Consider the following 17,834-nt stretch of genomic DNA (forward strand, 5'->3'; position numbering starts at 1 on the left):
ACTTTTTAGTGCCTTACATCAGTTATGTACCCTGAAGATGCCAACAGATTTAGTTGGTGAAACTAGTTGGTATAACTTAGTTGTTTATTATATGCACTTGATCAATATAATCCCAATAAAAGTTTTTCCAGAGCTTTTTTGGTCAAGAAAATTATACGTTTTTTAACTGGTTGTTTCATTTAGCAATTTTTCAAAGTAATTACTCCATACGTCAAGGATATCATTTTCCCCAGTTTTCATGTCACCTTTATCATCTCTAATTCCTTGTACAGCATCTTTCCTGCATTTCTGAGCTTCTTCAACAACCTCCAGAATATCTTGCCACCTTCTTGATATTTATTTTCTATGTTCTTACCAAAGTCTTCACGTGACTTGTTTAGCTAGTTTTACCCAGTCTTTAGCTTTCTTACATTTGTCTCTTTATTGTCTAAGAGCACAAGCTGACTTGTTTGCCAGAACTTTTGATCTGCTTTCTTCTTTTCCTTCACTGCCTCTTTAACTTCCTGTGTCCACCATGGAACCATGATTTTTCCATCCTTGCAGACAACCTCGTCACATGCCTCTCTGGATGAATCAATCAGTGTTTTGTTTAGGGCTTCCCACTGAATCTCCAAGGTTTGATTCCTGTTCTGAAACTTTCATTTTTTCTTGAATAATATTTGTCTATTTTAGTCTACAGTTCATATCCGAGAGCTGCTCAACTTTTATTCAGTTTAAAACTTTCTTACATGTTCTTCTTTTCAGTGTGAAATTTAATCTTATCCCTCTGAAGACTAAATGATGATCCCTTCCAATTTCAAATCCTTTGTATACTCTGGTGTCCCTGGTGCAGGACACCAGAGTATACAAAGGATTTGACTATTGACACTAACATTATATCACTATTGACAATAACATAGTCATTGAGACGTTTCTTATTCCTTGCCTCTTTTCTCCATGTGAATTTGTGCACATTTTTATCTTGGAACATTGTATTAGTAATAACCAATCCATGACCTTTGCAGAAATCCAACAGGTATTTGCCATTATTATTAGCTTTGCTCTTTACTCCAAATTTTCCCAAAATATTTTTGTATGTCTGACAATCATTTTCTGCTCTGCTATTTAGATCCCCAACAAGGGCCAACTTTTCCTTTTTCACTGTTCACTTTTCCTTTATCAGTTGCTTTCTTTAAAGCCTCAAAAAATTCCTCTATATTCACACTAACAAAATTGGTCTGTGAAATCAAACACAGACCAATTATAAAAGACGGCTCCTACAGGCCTAACTTCATCTACATTCCATCACTACATTCGTAGAGGATGTGGTGATGGAATGTCTTTCCAACTGTTCATTCCATATGATGGAATTTACAAAGGCTTTCATATGTATTCATCTGGAAATATGACAGTTATTCAGACTTCTGCCTGATTCTTGGTTATAATTCCATGTTCACTGATAAAGTGCATGTCATTCATTTCAGTTGTAGAAGTGGAATTTTCAGAAGTTGGGAGCAAATTATGTAATTACTAAGTAGTACAATCTATGCTCAACTGAGGCAGCATTATCAGGACACAAAATATGCATAGTACATGCTAAACAAAGCATCTAACAATGTTTTTCAGACCAAAGGAATCTTATGTACTGAGCTTATAAAGAAATAAGCACTTTTCTTAATGTTAAATACTGTCTTAACTTTTCCTCTACAATTTACTGAACATTAAAAAAAAAAGGATTAATTTAGTAATGGAGCATTATTTTGGAATTTCAAGGAGAATAGCTGCATTAGCAGGATATTTACTGCTTTCCTCTGCCATGTGATGTTTAATTTTGTTGCTGCTTCTAATCAGCATTAGACATATTAAGCATTTCTGATTAGTCAGGTTTTTATGAAACATTGTATGATGAAATTTCCAGCTTCCTCTCACAAAATGTTGACTCCCATTTCACTTGGAAGTTGCTTGATGGACCAAGTTCTTGTGCAATACATAGCATGCTGTCATTTTCGGGATGCTTAAGGGTCAAAGCTGTATAACTAAGAGGAGACCTTTAAGGGAATGTGGAGAACCTGGACTTCTGACCTAATGTCTAATCCTCACCTTCTCATGGTGCACCCTGTTGGGTATCTACCTGGATACTGAACGGACAAGGATGGGATGGCAATTTGGGATTTAGCCAACCAAATTGTATTCTTATTGGCTTAAACCAACATACAAGTTAGTAATGATGTAAATTTTTCATGTAGTACTATCATATCCTGTACACTTGTATTTCCTTGAACTCGTACACCCCTTGAGGATACATGGCAGGAATTTGATGATGATGATGATGATGATGCTGTCATCTTCTTCTGTGGGTTTTTTTTTTTTTTTCCCCAGAAGGAGATAAAAAAAAAAAAATAATGATCATTATCAATTCTGGAAGTTCTAGTCCTGTTAACCTGTTTTTAAGTCTAATTAAATCATTTAAGGTGACTTGTAAAATTTCTGCATTTGATCTTTAGAGCTGGATTTCTGGTTTATTTAATCCTTAGCCTATAACATTAAAGGTAAAAATTCAAAAAAAATAAATGGAAACTTCAGTAAGAGCCAGTTATTCTTGACATGACACATGATAAAGATCAAAAGGATTTAAAGTGGAATGGAAAATAATGGTTTCCATACAAATAACAATTATTTTTGTGAAATCTTCTTATCCTGATGGCTTTAACAGTCCTTTAAGGCCCACAACCTTCCAAGCATGCTTGGATTTCATAACCGAAATACGAGGATAAGAAGGTCAGCCCTATGCCTCTAAGTATTCCTGGCTGTATCCTTGTGTGTTTATGGGCCAGTTTGCCTGCTTGCAGGATGAAAAACCCCAGATAAACTGGCGGAAAAAAAACTGTATTTCACAAAAAATCAAATGCTCAATACAAATATCTTCAATATTTGTATTGAGCATTTTTTGTGAAAAATGCTCAATACAAATATTGGACCAGAATAATGGAAACAATTACCTGTCTTATTAGCCAAATGGATAGCATCTCTGCAATCAAACTAGCAGATCTGACTGTAGCATGAATATTTAGGAATGTCTTATGAAGGTGTTCGATGAAATCTCTGATATTTGTTTAATGTTTAGTAGCATTAAACACAACACCACAAGAACAAAATAAACAGTACATTATTTAATTGCTAATATGTTGCCGGATTTTAAACCACCATTTTCAGAAAATAAGTTGACAGAGTGCAGCTTGGTACTAACAATCAAGTGATAGTGGAAACAATTTGAAATTCTAATGGACATAAGAAAGCATTTTAATGTCTTATTTTGCATTTTCTAATGTTAGATGAAACTAAATTTACAGCTGGTGGGTTGGAAGTGGTCTTAATATGACTGTACAAAATTTTTGGTAAATTAATGTAGCATGCTCATCCTTGCATTTGTGCTTAGGTTTGGAGAGAGTGCTTCACTGCTGCTGACTCCTAAAACGGCCTCTTTCAGTTTCTTTTAACTCTTGTGGCACTGTAGCTTTTTTCTATTTAATTCTGTGTCATAGAGTATATAAAGCATTGTCTGCCAGTCCTGACCTCACTTGTGATGGCAAATGATTTCTTATTTCTCTGAGGAAAATGGTAACAGATCTTACTGTCAACTCATGGTACGACAGGCTATAGGTACAGGAAACTTAATATGATAGACTATGGAGTTTTAATATTAGATGTATGGTTTGAGCACAGGGTGTCAATTTATTTAGCAAATTAGCTGTTTTTTGGATGTTTATATTGTCTATATTTCCCTATATCTAGGATACATTCTTAGATATAGGGAAATAGCTTTATTTTGGTCTTGTGTATTAGATGAGAGAGAAATGAAAGTCATATAGTGTTACCATTGGCTAAAAACTATGTGGCAAAGATAGTCATATTCTGTAACAAGAACTGTATTATCATTGAAACAGATATCCTTGGTATATATTTTATCCTGATAATGATACTGTCAGATAACTGACAATTAAACACACAGATGTTTTATTTAAATCCCATTAAAGAATATTTCACTAAACACATTCCTGGCATCTTTCTTCTACTAACACATAAAGCCAGGGATTAAACACTAGAAACAAATATAAAAAATACTCGGCAGATTCATAGAAACAGTTATTTAAAAAAAAATTCATTATGCTATATGACTTATAGCATATAGTTTGCTGTAGAAGAGATCAGATGAGTGATTAAAGTTTGTGTAGAATGAGGTCTTATTTATTTAATCATGAGTGTTTATACTCACTTTCTAGAAAATGTGACACAGGAAGTGATCTTTAAAATAAGGCATTGAAGCCAATGTCCAGTTCATTTCATCATTTCATAGCATTTTATGATGACACAAATGGTGTGATCTGACTTATTCTTGCATTTCTGAGCAGTGGTGCTACAATGTTCTCCAGACTGATCTCAATTTATTTCGTATCCAAACACAAGTGGTACAATAGAAAGTAATTGGTAAAACATTATTTACAGCAAATTAGGATACATGACAAATGAGAATATCTTAAATTTAATAGGTAAATCATACAGGGAATAATAGGTAAAATATGAAGGAAAAAGAAACTATACATAAGTTATATACAATAAATATGGTGTGCAGTATGCTCCGTGGATGTTCCATGGACTGGGTTGTCCCACACTCACAATTATCTGTTCCAATGAGATAGCCCCCATCTGATGAGGTGTTGTTTGCTGACCTCTATAAGTCACAGGAACAGGAGAAGTCATAGACATCAAGACATTTATGAAATGAACACTACAATAAAAGACTTTGAAGTGCTACACTGGTTTAAAGGAAATTCTTTTGCCACTGTCTTATAGTATGTGTAGTAATTATTTTGTATGAATTAGTTTTAGAGAAAGTTAACTGCTTTATTTTTTTTATGATCATTCTGTCTGGAGTATAGATACTGCAATTTTAAATATGGTGGTGGTGATTAAAGTGATTTAAATCCTTCAGGCTGTGTTCCCATGTAAAAAAAAATATCATGTGGCTGCCTGGTGGACAGAGTGGTAAGCATATCCACTCTCCAACTAACAGATTGTGAATTGAAGATACCAAGAAATTATATTATATACTTGGTTTAATCCTTTATCCAAGTGTAAGCAAACAAAGTTTGTGCTTGAAGTATTTTCAGGACTGGGGCAACTTGTATATAGAAGTTAATAACTTCACATCATTTGCCTTAGTATTCCATAATGCAAAGCACATATCCTTACAGGTATATATCTCATCTTCTTTATACCCTCTTTTACCTTGCGGTATATATACTTAGAGGTATATATAGAAGTTAATAACTTCACATCACTTGCCTTAGTATTCCATAATGCAAAGCACATGTCCTTACAGGTATATATAGAAGTTAATAACTTCACATCACTTGCCTTCCATAATGCAAAGCACATATCCTTACAGGTATGTATAATCGCTATGTATTATGGGAAGGGTCACTACCCAGACTGGTTTCAACCTTTATTGAGGTCTCTTCAGAGAGAGCCAGACCCAGAGGTGATGCTAAGATAATGAAGAAGTCATATTTTCATATATGAGTTGCCAAAAGATGTCACACCTTATTATTAAATTACTCTGGATTAGAGAAAGATGTAAGTTTTTTCACTTGGTTATACTATAAATTAAAGATACTAAGAAATTATATGCTTGGTTTAATCCTTTATCCAAGTGTAAGCAAACAAAGTTTTCACCTGAAGTATATTCAGGACTGGGGAAACTTGTATATAGAAGTTAATAACTAAGGCAAATGATGTGAAGTTAATGTGTGGATTAACATTAAAAAAAAAAAAATACATGTGACTGGTTTCAGAATATCTCATGATAAGACTGTCTTCAAATTTCTCCATGTATAAGTTGGCAACTGGCAATAACAAGGGAAAACCCTTGTCTATAAACAACGTGGTTGTAGATTTTGCCTTTCTAATTAAAAGTAAAAAGAACAAAGACTGCTTTCAAAGTTATGTTTCATCTGGTGGAAACAGTTTTATATAAGTAGTAGGTTCTTCTAATGGAATGTTTGTACATAAAGGCAACATTCAAACCAGTTAGGCTATCAGTGTTTCAACTGAATTTTGCAAAAATGGAAAAAAATCCATAGTTCATCCAGGGTATGAATGTATTATAGGTTTACTGAAAACCTTTTGATGGTCAGAGACGCATAAAATAAAATCCTATAGAAAAAATGCTGTAAAGAACTTAACTAAATAATTTATGCAGTGATATATATATATATATATAATAAAGCAATCTCTACAAAAAGTAAGAAATTATTAACCCTTCTCGCCATGATTTGAATCATGCAGAATTCAAATTTTCAGAAAAAAGCATTGGTTTCACAGTACCACCCTTAACACTGTGAAAGGTCAATATTATTGCAAGTTAATCGCCAGAGGTTAATGTTCTTTACCACCAATTCCATCTACAATCTATTCTGATGTTCACAATGGCTCCTACTCGTTCAACTTTGAACTCTCTTCACCTGGTTTTAAGATAATAAAGTTTTTATTATATGTTCATTTCCTAAGGCCTCTCATTTCACATCAGTTACATTCCTTTTTTGAGGAGTGACATTTAAAAAGATGGCCACTCTTTCTAGTCTAATGTCAGTTGCATCATCTAGATATAAACACTTTGCGATTCTCTTACTAACTTGCAATAATATTGACCTTTCACAGTGTTAAGGATGGTACTGTGAAACCAATACTTTTTTCTGAAAATTTGAATTCTGCAATATTTAAATCATGGCCAGGAGGGTTAATAATTTCTTACTTTTTGTAGAGATTGCTTTATATATATATATTTATATCACTGCATAAATTATTTAGTTAAGTTCTTTACAGCATTTTTTCTATAGGATTTTTTTTGTGTAGCTCTGACCATCAAAAGGTTTTTAGTAAACCTACAATACATTCCTACCCTGGATGAACTAAGGATTTTTTTTCCATTTTTATTAATTTTATTATTATATTATTATATTTTGACGTAGTCTGAAAACCTGGTCTTAGAGACCAAGCATGAAACTTTTTCAAGCCACTTCAGGTCTCTGATAAGTGGGGCAGTAAAACCACTTGGAGGTGAAATTCATCTCCCACCTAAAGACGATCACAAATATTCTTATCCATGGCTGGATTCAAGCTGATTGATTGGAATGGGAATATACTAACCACTTTGCCAACCAGGCAAATTTGATTTATCAGTTTGATTTCACATATCAGTAGCTAATGCATTTACATAACTACTTAGATATTTTCTTTTAAATGCAAGATAACTAGGGTTTACTGCTATGTATCCATTTAATCTCTACCGTGACTTTATTCTTAACAGAAATGTCACATGGATGAAATTTAGAGTAAGATACTGGAAATACTCATTGAAATTTTTATAGTATACATGACAAATTATATTGTTTAAATCCTTTTCCAAAGCATAAGCAAACAAGGCTTGTGCATGAAGTTTCTTCATGATTAGTATTCTTGTATATAGATGCTGGTGACTTCGCATCAGTTATTCCATAATGCAAAACTTATAGTGCAGGCCACTTCCCAGAGCAGTTTTGACCTTTATTGAGGTCTCATCAGTGGAAGTCAAGCCCAGGAAAACGCCATAGTTAAATCAATGCAGAAATCATATTTTCTCATTTCCCATTTAAGTACTTGATTTCAGAAATCAAGTACTTAAATGGCATATCCCATATTATGAAATACTCCAGATCAAAGATAGTTATAGAAAGTTTTACCACTGGGTTAAACATTGCACACTCATTGAAATTATTTTTATAGGATTGAACGAGAAACATCTGTATGTTTAGCCATCTATTATCACAGCATCATCAAGATAAAAAAAAAACTAAAAAATCAGGTGAAAAAAAAAAGGCTGGAGTTGAAGACTTCTGGACTGGTTAGCTAAGTGGTTGGCATATCCACTACATAACTGGCAGATTCTGAGGGTTTGAATCCTGCAATTTTCATGGCTTTTTGTGATTGTCTTTAGGTAGGAGATGAATTTCATTGCTGTGATAATCCTTAGCCTACCTATCAATGAAAGATTGCAAATAATACTAATCTTTACAACCTTTCTAAGGTGGGAGTCACATAAAAAAACTTGTGGGTAATGTGTCTAACATACTTGGTCTCTGCAGTTAGTTATTTTCATATGACTTTTAGGTGATTTTTAGCATAAAATGGATATGGTGAACTGCACAAACAGTTGAGTAACTACCAAGTGGCATGCATAATGACATCTTGGTTCTTGTTTAGACAGGCTTATTATCATATAACCACACTAGATTACTTAAAGAGACAAGACAGGAGGTGATCCTTGAGATATGTCTTAACTCGAAGATCATCTCCAACTGCCAACATGGATGGCACTGCCAGTTTTGAAAAGGGTTGCATCTGGAGGATACCCCTCATGTACTGGACTGATATCATTGAGGGATGAGATACTTTTGGAAAGATTGAGCATAATTGCTTATAATTTTTTAATATTTTTCCAAGGTACTCTATAAAATAATAAAATCATATTCTGAAAATTTCTGGATTATCTTTATAGTAAATGCGAATAACCTTTTTTTTTCTCAATGATGTACGTTTGATTATAAAAAATATCTGCATTAAAGATTTCACTGTGAAGTGAATTTTTCTTTCTTCCAGAAATTTAAAGAAGACCTGATAAAAAAGAAGCATGATGATAAATTTGTAGAAACCCCTTCTCAGTTAGATGAACCAAATAATAAAAAGGTAACATTATTTCATCTTACGTATTCCTAGTTTCCATATCCATGATTACATAAATTGACAACATTTTAAAAACAAAATCCCTTATATAGCCATCCCTCACTACTTTAAAGACTGCTATGGTTTGAATACTCACTCAAATAAATGAGGGACCAGAGAAATAGTTTGCTATAATGAGAGTAGGAAAAAAGGATTGGCTACCTCCCTTCATTCCTAGGAAATAAATACCCAAGAAGGTATTAACATTCAATTTGGTGACTATGACTTTTTAGGACTTATCTTACACCAAGGTTTAGCAGGGGAGTGTTGGACCCATCGCCACCCACGGAATACATTAACTGCCCTTAATGTCACTCCCAGGTATCGAAGAGTTTCAGATATTGATATCTGGCAGTACTGAAGTATTTTAAACTTTCACAGTGATAGTTTTCAGGAGAAAACTTTAGTTAAGGTTAGTAAACAAAGGCACAAAATATAAGGAAGAAAACGGTTGGAAACTGAATAAATGAAACGACTGGAAACATATCAAAGGAAATAGCAAAAATCGGAAAAAGTACAATTCAAAAAATCGATAAATTACAAATCCAAGCAATAGTGTCACTTACCTGAAATGTTCATAATAAACTAAATATATGTGGTCTTTGTATCAAAGACGAAATTTTACATGAAAACTTCATTAGCTTTGTAATTGGTGACCTATAATTACAAAGAGGAAGGCAAAAGTTGATGAACCACTAGTATGTATTAGTAAGCCTAAGGGCGAGAATTGTCACAGCTGTTTGTGAACTTGTCAACTTCTTAATTGGGCAGAGACTTGATGTCCAATCATTAATTCAAATAGGTGCAAACTGCATATGTTACTTCATTATGAAGATTTTAGGTAACTGATAGTAATTTAAGTTAATGTAATATTTGAAAATGTAAACATTAATTATATATTTTCATTTTTATAATTCATACTCTTCTATTTCTTGACTTTATTATATGTTTCCCATTACTCTCTGCTTTGCCACTTTTTCACATTTTTATTTGTACTTTATGTATGGCTTCCAACATTGAATTTTTTGTCATTTTCTTTGTTCTTTTTACTGACCCCAGCCATAATTTTCTTCACAAATTTATCACTCTTCCATAGATCTTGTTGTGTTGGGTATTTATTAGCCTTCCACCCCCCCCCCTCTTTTTTTTTTTTTTTTTTTTCTTTTCAGGTAGCACTGTGCATTAAGTGTGGTAGTCAAAATTCTGTATTCTATTGTATGTTAGTTCACCATGACTCTATACTGTTTATTTCTTTACCTTTTCCTCTCATTTTGCTATAACTGACAAAATTTTGCTGCTTTTGTCTGTTCTCTTTACAGGTGATTCATGTTATTTGTTTCATTTAGCATCTGTCAATGCAAATGTTAAAAACGAAGATAAATTTTAATATTTTTTAATTGAAATAATATAATATGGAATATAAATTTACTTAATATAAACTTACTAAATACGAGGTTAATCTTGAATGGCAGTCAGTCTCAAGTAGAGTAATGTGGGCAAATATGAGAATGGGGAACTGGACAATGAGACTTATTTGTGCCTATGGTCCCACAGAAGGTTCTACTAAGGTAGAAGTGAAGCAATTTTTTGAGGCTCTAGAGAAAGCTACTGACACAATGAAAAAGGAAAAGTTGGTCCTTGTTGGGGATCTAAATAGCAGAGTAGGAAGTGATTGTCAGACATACAAAAATGTTTTGGGAAAATTTGGAGAAAAGAGCAAAGCTAATAATAATGGCAAATATCTGTAGGATTTCTGCTCAGAATATATGGACTGGTTATTACTAACACCATGTTCCGACATAAAAATGTGCACAAATTCACATGGAGAGAAGAGGCTAGGAATTAGAAAAATCTCATCGACTATGTTGTTGTTGATAGTGATGTTTTCTCCCTGGTGCAGGACACCAGAGTGTACAGAGGATTTGAAATTGGAAGTGATCACTATTTAGTCTTGAGCAGGATAAAATTGAATTTCATATTGAAAAGAATAACATGTAAGAAAGTTTTAAAGTGAATAAAAGTTGAGCAGCTCTCAGATGTGAACTATAGACTAAAATACACAAAGATTATTGAAGAAAAAATGAAAGAATTTGAGAACAGAAACCAAACCTTGGAGATTCAGTGGCAAGCCTTAAAGAAAATCCTGATTGATTCAGCTAGAGAGGCATATGGTGAAGCTGTCTGCAAGGATAAAAAAATCGAACTCCCTGGTGGACACAGGAAGTTAAAGAGGCAGTGAAGGAAAAGAAGAAAGCATATCAAAAGTTCCTGTCAAATAAGTCAGCTTGTGCTCTTAGAGAATATAGAGACAAATGCAAGAATGCTAAACACTGTGTAAAACTAGCTAAACAAAATTCATGGGAGGACTTTGGCAAGAATATAGAAAATAAATATCAAGAAGGTGGCAAAATATTCTGGATGTTGTTGAAGAACCTTAGGAATGGAGGAAAGAGTACTGTAAAAGGAGTTAGAGATGATAATGGTGACATGAAAACGGGAGAAAAAGATATCCTTGAAGTACAGAGTAATTACTTTGAAAAACTGCTAAATGAAACAAGCAATGATGACAGCACAGTGGGAAAAAACACTGACCAGGCATTCAGTCAGGAATACATATCCATACTTGAAGTAGAAAAAGCCATCAAAGGCTTGAAACGTGGAAAGGCAGCAGGAGTAGATGATATTCGAACAGAAATGCTGAAGTATGGTGGTATAAGAGTCTTACAGTGGCTGCACTGCATAGTTCAGAAAGCCTGGACAGAGGGACGAATTCCCAATGATTGGAGTAGAACTCTCATAGTACCCATATATAAAAAGAGAAATAAAACTGTATACTTGAGAAACGGTTGAGAAGAATTGTGGAAGAAAAGCTTGGTGAAGAACAAGCTGGATTCAGGCCAAATAGAGGCTGTCAGGATCAGATCTTCACTTTACGAATAGTCGAGAAAGCATGGGAATATAACAAAGATCTGTATTTAGGTTTTGTCGATTTGGAAAAGTCATATGACAAGGTGCCAAGAGAGAGGCTATTCAATATGCTATAGTTATATGGTGTCAATGAGGCATTATATCAAGCAATACTTAGTCTTTATTTGAGTTGTAAGTCAGAAGTTAGAATTGAAGGAAGTACAGGAAGATGGTTTAATGTTAAATCTGGTGTGAGACAAGCATGTACATTATCCCCTCTGTTATTCATTATCTATATGGATCATATTATGAAGGAAAGCGGTATTAAACATGATATCAAAATTGGAGATGTTAATGATAGCTCTTTGCTTTATGCAGATGATATTATACTTCTAAATAAATCCGCTACAAGTCTGCAAGATTCTCTGACTAAATTGAATAGCTGTTCTAATAGATATGGTATGAATGTCAGCAATAAAAAGAAAAAGACAATGAAAATATGCAGAATCATTGAAAATGTCAACTGTGTTGTGAATGGAGAATCTGTGGAACGAGTAAAACATTTCAGCCAATTATAGTGATTTTCACTGAAGATGATAAATTAAATATAGAAATAGACAACAGAATCAGCTAAGCTGGTATGGTGGGAAGTCAATTGAATAAATTCATATGGAATAAGAGAGAAATTAGTCAGAACACTAAATTAGCTGTATACAAGACAGTGTTCAAACCAGTTTTAGCTTATGGATCTGAGAGCTGGGTCAGAAGTAAAACACTTGACCAAAGACTAGAGACCGCAGATATGAGAGTCCTGAGAAAGATTAGAGGCATGAACAGATGGCATCAATGGCAATATCATATTAAAAATCAGGATATTAGGAAAGAACTTGACATTGTCACCATCCAGGAATGCATTAGCAGAGCTAATCTCAGGTGGTATGGTCACTTAAACAGAATGGGCGAAGAAAGATTAGCAAAGGAAGTGTTCTCTGCCAGGTTGGCAGCAAAATGACCCAGAGGAAGACCAAGATATAGGTGGATTGATACAGTACAAAGTGCCTTAGACGATAGAAATATAAGATCTGATAATGTTGGAGTCTTGACAAGTAACAGACTGATTTGGAGGAAAAGTGTTGATAGGAAGTTGGCAATGATGTAATTTTTTACATCATTACTAACTTCCTATCAATTAAGGGTACATGGCAAGAATTTGATGATGATGATGATATAAATTTTCTGTAGAAGGCAAAATAAATAAATTAATAAATCTAGTTCTACCCTTTTATTTTCAAGTTTTAATACCAAATGCAAATAATTTTATGCACTCTTTCTTACTTTACTGTTTTCAGTAGTGAGCTTAAAATAGCATTGGTTTGGAGGTAACTTAGACAGTGTTTTTTCAGTAATTCATTCTCATGCTTCATTTTGTGGCGGTGGTCTTTGTTGTGGTTCATATCTACTGTACTAAAATTTCCCAACCACCTTGCCAACCTGATTAGCCAAGTATATAACATTACTGTGCTATGACTAATAGGTGTGTAAGTAAGATTGTAATCTTACCTTTTGTAAGACTACAGTTACTTATTTGAGATATACAGCATCCTGAAAAAAGTTTGGTTTCTGGAGTTCATTTCCCTGATTATTCCTTAGCTCACTTGTGGTAGTGATGTATTGCAGGCTTGCAGTCTTTCTTGGGGGTGAGGGATACATATGTAAAAAAAAAAAAATTGTCATAATGCTAATTCTGTATTGAAGACATTACTGTAGCAAATGTTCTGCTACAAAAATCAATTCCTTGGGCTCTCAACAAGTTTGCAGTATTGAGAGTTGAATGCAACTATATTTATCTAAATCTAAGATGACCATTTTCTTAATTTTGATGCTCAGATTTCAGAGGCCACCTTCAAATTTATCATTATATTCCTCAAGAGGTGTACCAGCCTTTTGTGGTTTATAGCAAAGTTTATAATTCAAAAAGTTTCCCCATCAACATTATTTGACGTTTAGTGTGTTGTTGTCATAATATTTCTAATTTGATCAGCTCATGAATCCTGATTTTCATGCGAGTTTTTTCCTGATATTTTTGTTTGAATATTTATATATTCAAATAATTAATAGAACATTTGTTCTGTTAATCTCTTATCTCTCCTTCTGTTAAGTCACCATGTCATCTGAGATTAGCAATGCCAACATACATCCTTGAATATGAATAATGTCTGTTTCTTTTTAGATATCATTGTATTTAATATGCTTTATCTCTTGATGCCATCTCTTCACTTCCATTCTCAGAACTAAGGGCTGCCTCTAGGTACCATGAAAGCAAGTGCATGCTTGGAGTTACCAGGATCTTTTGAAATTTTCAATATTGTAATCGGGATTATGTCAAAATAAAAATGACTACATTAGTAGGGAAAGTTTTTATTTCATGAAATACAAATTTTATATTTTCATCTTTTTTTTTTTTTTTTTTTAAAGACTCCTTGGAGGTGTCACGAATAATAATAATATGCAGCACAATGTATAGACCACGTGACTGGGGATTTCTGGGATGTCACAATATGGCATAAACCAGTAAATATCCACATTATCTTACTGATGATCAAATGGATGAATTGTTAACACCAAATGAGTTGGGAGAAGAATTGTCTGAGTTGAGTGAATTGTGTACTTCAGATGAAGAAGATCCTGGTGATTCTACATAAATTAATGTGTCTAATTTGCATAATCAAGTGGACACCCCTTGATTATGCAAATTTTATAAAACGCTTATTGTTATTTTTGTGAGTGAACAAGTGTATATCAAGAATGTATGATGCTGACCTGACTTCTTACTTCAGTAAGAATTTTAATTGATTTTATTTATAATTTTTTTGCAAAATTAATTCAGCACATGGGACAATGACAGTAGAATATAAAGTCAGCTGTTAAAGGGTTAATTATCTGGTGAGTGATGAAATTCCTCACTCAGCTAGCTATGTTAACTAATATGGGATTCAAAAATCTATAGCTTTAGATATGAATTCTTTTTTTCCTGGAGTACTTCTCATTATTCTTGGATTCTTTGTGAAGTTCAAATGTTTAGGCATTCCAGTGTATACAGGCAGTGTCTTCACATCTTACCCTAGTATTCCATGATGTACAACACACATCCTTTAAATTCTAATTATTTTTGGCTATTAATAACTTTCATTATGAGAAGGATCACTTCTTTTCCTATAGTGTAATTGTGATGTTACTCAATATGCAAACTTTTGTTTGCTCATGCTTGTATGAAGGATAAAAACAAACATATAATTTCTTGTCCGTTATAATTTACTTCCTAACCAAGTGAAAATAACTTGTTATAACTGTCTCTTATTCAGAATATTTTAATAATATATATTTTTTTTTAAATATTGATCTCATACATGAGAGGTGGAGGGACCTATAAGCACATCAGTAGTATGTGTGGGGTGCAGATAAGGACTAAGATAGAAGTTTATTGATGTTTTTTTGAAGAATTGCAGGAGGTTGTGGTTGTTTCGGAATACTTCATGAAGAAGACTGTTCCAGAGGATAGAGTTGGCTGGATATAATAGGAAGAGGAGAAGCAGGTTCAGTGTGTTTGCAGTTGTACAGTTAAAGGATGGTTGGCAGCTGCTGCTCTTGTATTAACAGGGACAACAAAAAAATGGAGGAATGATGGTTTGCTGTTCAGCAGAGCAGTGATCATTGAAGCACCTGTAGAATAGACACAATGTTTCAGCACTGTGTCTGTAAATAGAGGTTGATGTGAATCTGTAAGAGAGGGGTCATCTGTGAGCTTAATTGCTCATCCCTGGACAAGGATTTTTAGGAAAGTTTTAGGTGTACCACCCCAAACATGTGGGCAGTATTCTAAGTATGAGTGATTTTTAGATTTGAGTTAAAAGTTGGTTGGATATAAAATAACATCTTGAATGAAAGAGAATGCCTAATTTTTGGGATGCTGAGAAGGCTATTGATACGATGTGTTTTATGCCAGGAGAGACCGGAAGTAAATGTTAGTCCAAACAGAGACAACTGATCCTGTCTTGTGATTTGTGTATTACTAAAGATAAGAGTAGCTGAACTGAGATCACTTTTGTGAGAGAAAAGGCAAGACTATGTTTTGGTAGCATTAAACATGACGAGATTTTCTTGATCCCATTGAAGGATAGTATGTAAATCAATGTTTAAGTCACTAGTTGTAGATGATCTTGTAGTATGGGATGTTAGAGTACTGCATGGTTTGTCAGATAAATAGGGTTAATGGAGAGTAAGCTGTGGATTGGATTTGTGCTAGTGAGTAGGTCATTTATGTACAGGAGAAAGAAAGTAGATGGTAGGACAGACCCTTGAGGCACTCTAGCATTGATGGTGAAGCTCAAAGAGAGGGAACCATCTACCATGACTCACAGAGAATGACCAGAATGAAAGCTGACTACCCAGTTTCAGAGGGTGGCAGGGAGACAAAAGGATTGCAATTTATTTAGTAGGTCTTGATGCCAGACTTCATCAAAAACTTCGGAAATGTCAAGAGTGACAGCACAAGCTTCTCTGATCGTTTCCATGGTACTTGTCTAGTGGTGAGTGATGTAACCTACGAGGTCATTTGTGGATTTTGAATGGCCGAATCCATACCGGTAATCGCTAATTAATTGGTGGGCCTATAAATAGTGGAGGAGTTGGCTATTGATGACTTATTTTGGAGAGGGCAGAGGTGATGGCAGTTGGTCAGTAGTTCGACAGTACTCTTCTATCCCCCATCTTTGGAAAGGGATAGATATGAGATTTCTTCTGCACATTGGGATAAGTACCAGCTATGTGTAATAGAATGCAGAGACAATGCAAGACAGGTGTTAGCTCTGGAGCACAGTGTTTGAAAACAAATGCCATTAGGACCAGACCTTTTAGTGCACAAATGATTTAGACATATTTTGATGTCTTTTTTGTCAAAAAATTACAAGAGGCATATGGTGCTTGAAATTGTGGTATAGTAGAAGGTGGTTTCTCATGGTCATCTATGCAAGAGTCCAAGAAAAAAGAATGATACCAGGAAGTCAGCTTCTTTGAATGAAGTAACAGTTGTACCATCAGGATAAGAGAGGTGAGCAAAAGTTATGTCCAATGGCCTTAGGAAGGGGCCAGAAAGTACAGCTTCCATTTGGACAGGAGGCAAGATTTTTGCTGTTGACCTTTATAATGAATTCTTATTTGGATCTCCTGATGACTGATTTGCATATGTTTCATGCTTTGGTATAGTCAGGGCATGAAACTGAAGTTCTTGATACATGCCACCTGTAGTAAGCTGAAATTTTTACTTTGACTGCTTTGGTGCATTTTCTGTCGAACCAGGGCTTAGAAAGCTAATAAGGATTTTGGAATAAATGGGAGATAAAGGCCTTCATGTCAGTGAGAATCATTTCTGTGACTCGTTCAAGATGAGCAGAAGCAATAATCAGACCAAGGAAAGGAGTGGAAATTTGGGGTTATCCCAATTGGCACCTTTGTAGGACCAGAGGATGTGAAGTCAAGGATGGTTAGAGGAAGGATGTTCTTTGAAAGGAGGAGACTTGTACAAGATTGTGCTCTGAGTTTATTCTATTATTATGATCATCTGAGACCTCCAGGGAGTCAAGGACTCATCGAGGGAGGCTGTAAATTACCTAACCCAGCTATCATACCTTCCCTTAAATTCATTAGATGCACTCACTATCCCTAAAAGCAAATTATTCCACTCACTCACTGACTGCTCTCTGGGAGAAAAACCTAACTCTTACCCATTTCTTCACTGTAAATAAATTTAACTTCCATGGATGTCCCCGTGTTCTCTCCACACTTCCATATAACAAAAAATTTCATCTGATTATATCCTATAACACCCATTCAAAAGATTATAGACCTCTATCATATCACCCCTCTTTCTCCTATTAACCAGAGTCTGAAATCCACATACTCGTAATCTGTCCTTATTATCTAAATCCCATAATCCGGATATAATCTTTGTAACTCTTCTTTGCACCCTTTCCACAGCTTCTTCTTTATCCCCCTTGGAACCCAAGTTGCCAAGAGAAGTGACCTCTATGGCATATCTAGAAGGGGAACTGATCAAAAAGGGATCCAGAGTATTT

The 17,834-nt window shown here is 34.4% G+C and overlaps 1 protein-coding gene across 2 annotated transcripts in view; it reads left to right on the forward strand.

Moving 5' to 3' along the window:
* The window catches only part of Gnf1 (germ line transcription factor 1), a 406,700-nt gene that overhangs the window by 102,569 nt on the left and 286,297 nt on the right, over positions 1–17,834 (forward strand). For both annotated transcript variants that reach the window (XM_090411514.1, XM_090411513.1), the window contains one exon: positions 8,674–8,760. In XM_090411514.1, the coding sequence (XP_090267640.1) occupies positions 8,674–8,760 (87 nt within the window). The remainder of the gene's footprint in view (positions 1–8,673; positions 8,761–17,834) is intronic.

Source organism: Typopeltis vanoorti, chromosome 21 (genome assembly GCF_054136105.1).
Source record: "Typopeltis vanoorti isolate ZY-2024b chromosome 21, IOZ_Tvanoo_1.0, whole genome shotgun sequence".
Classification (NCBI taxonomy): Eukaryota; Metazoa; Arthropoda; class Arachnida; order Uropygi; family Thelyphonidae; genus Typopeltis; species Typopeltis vanoorti.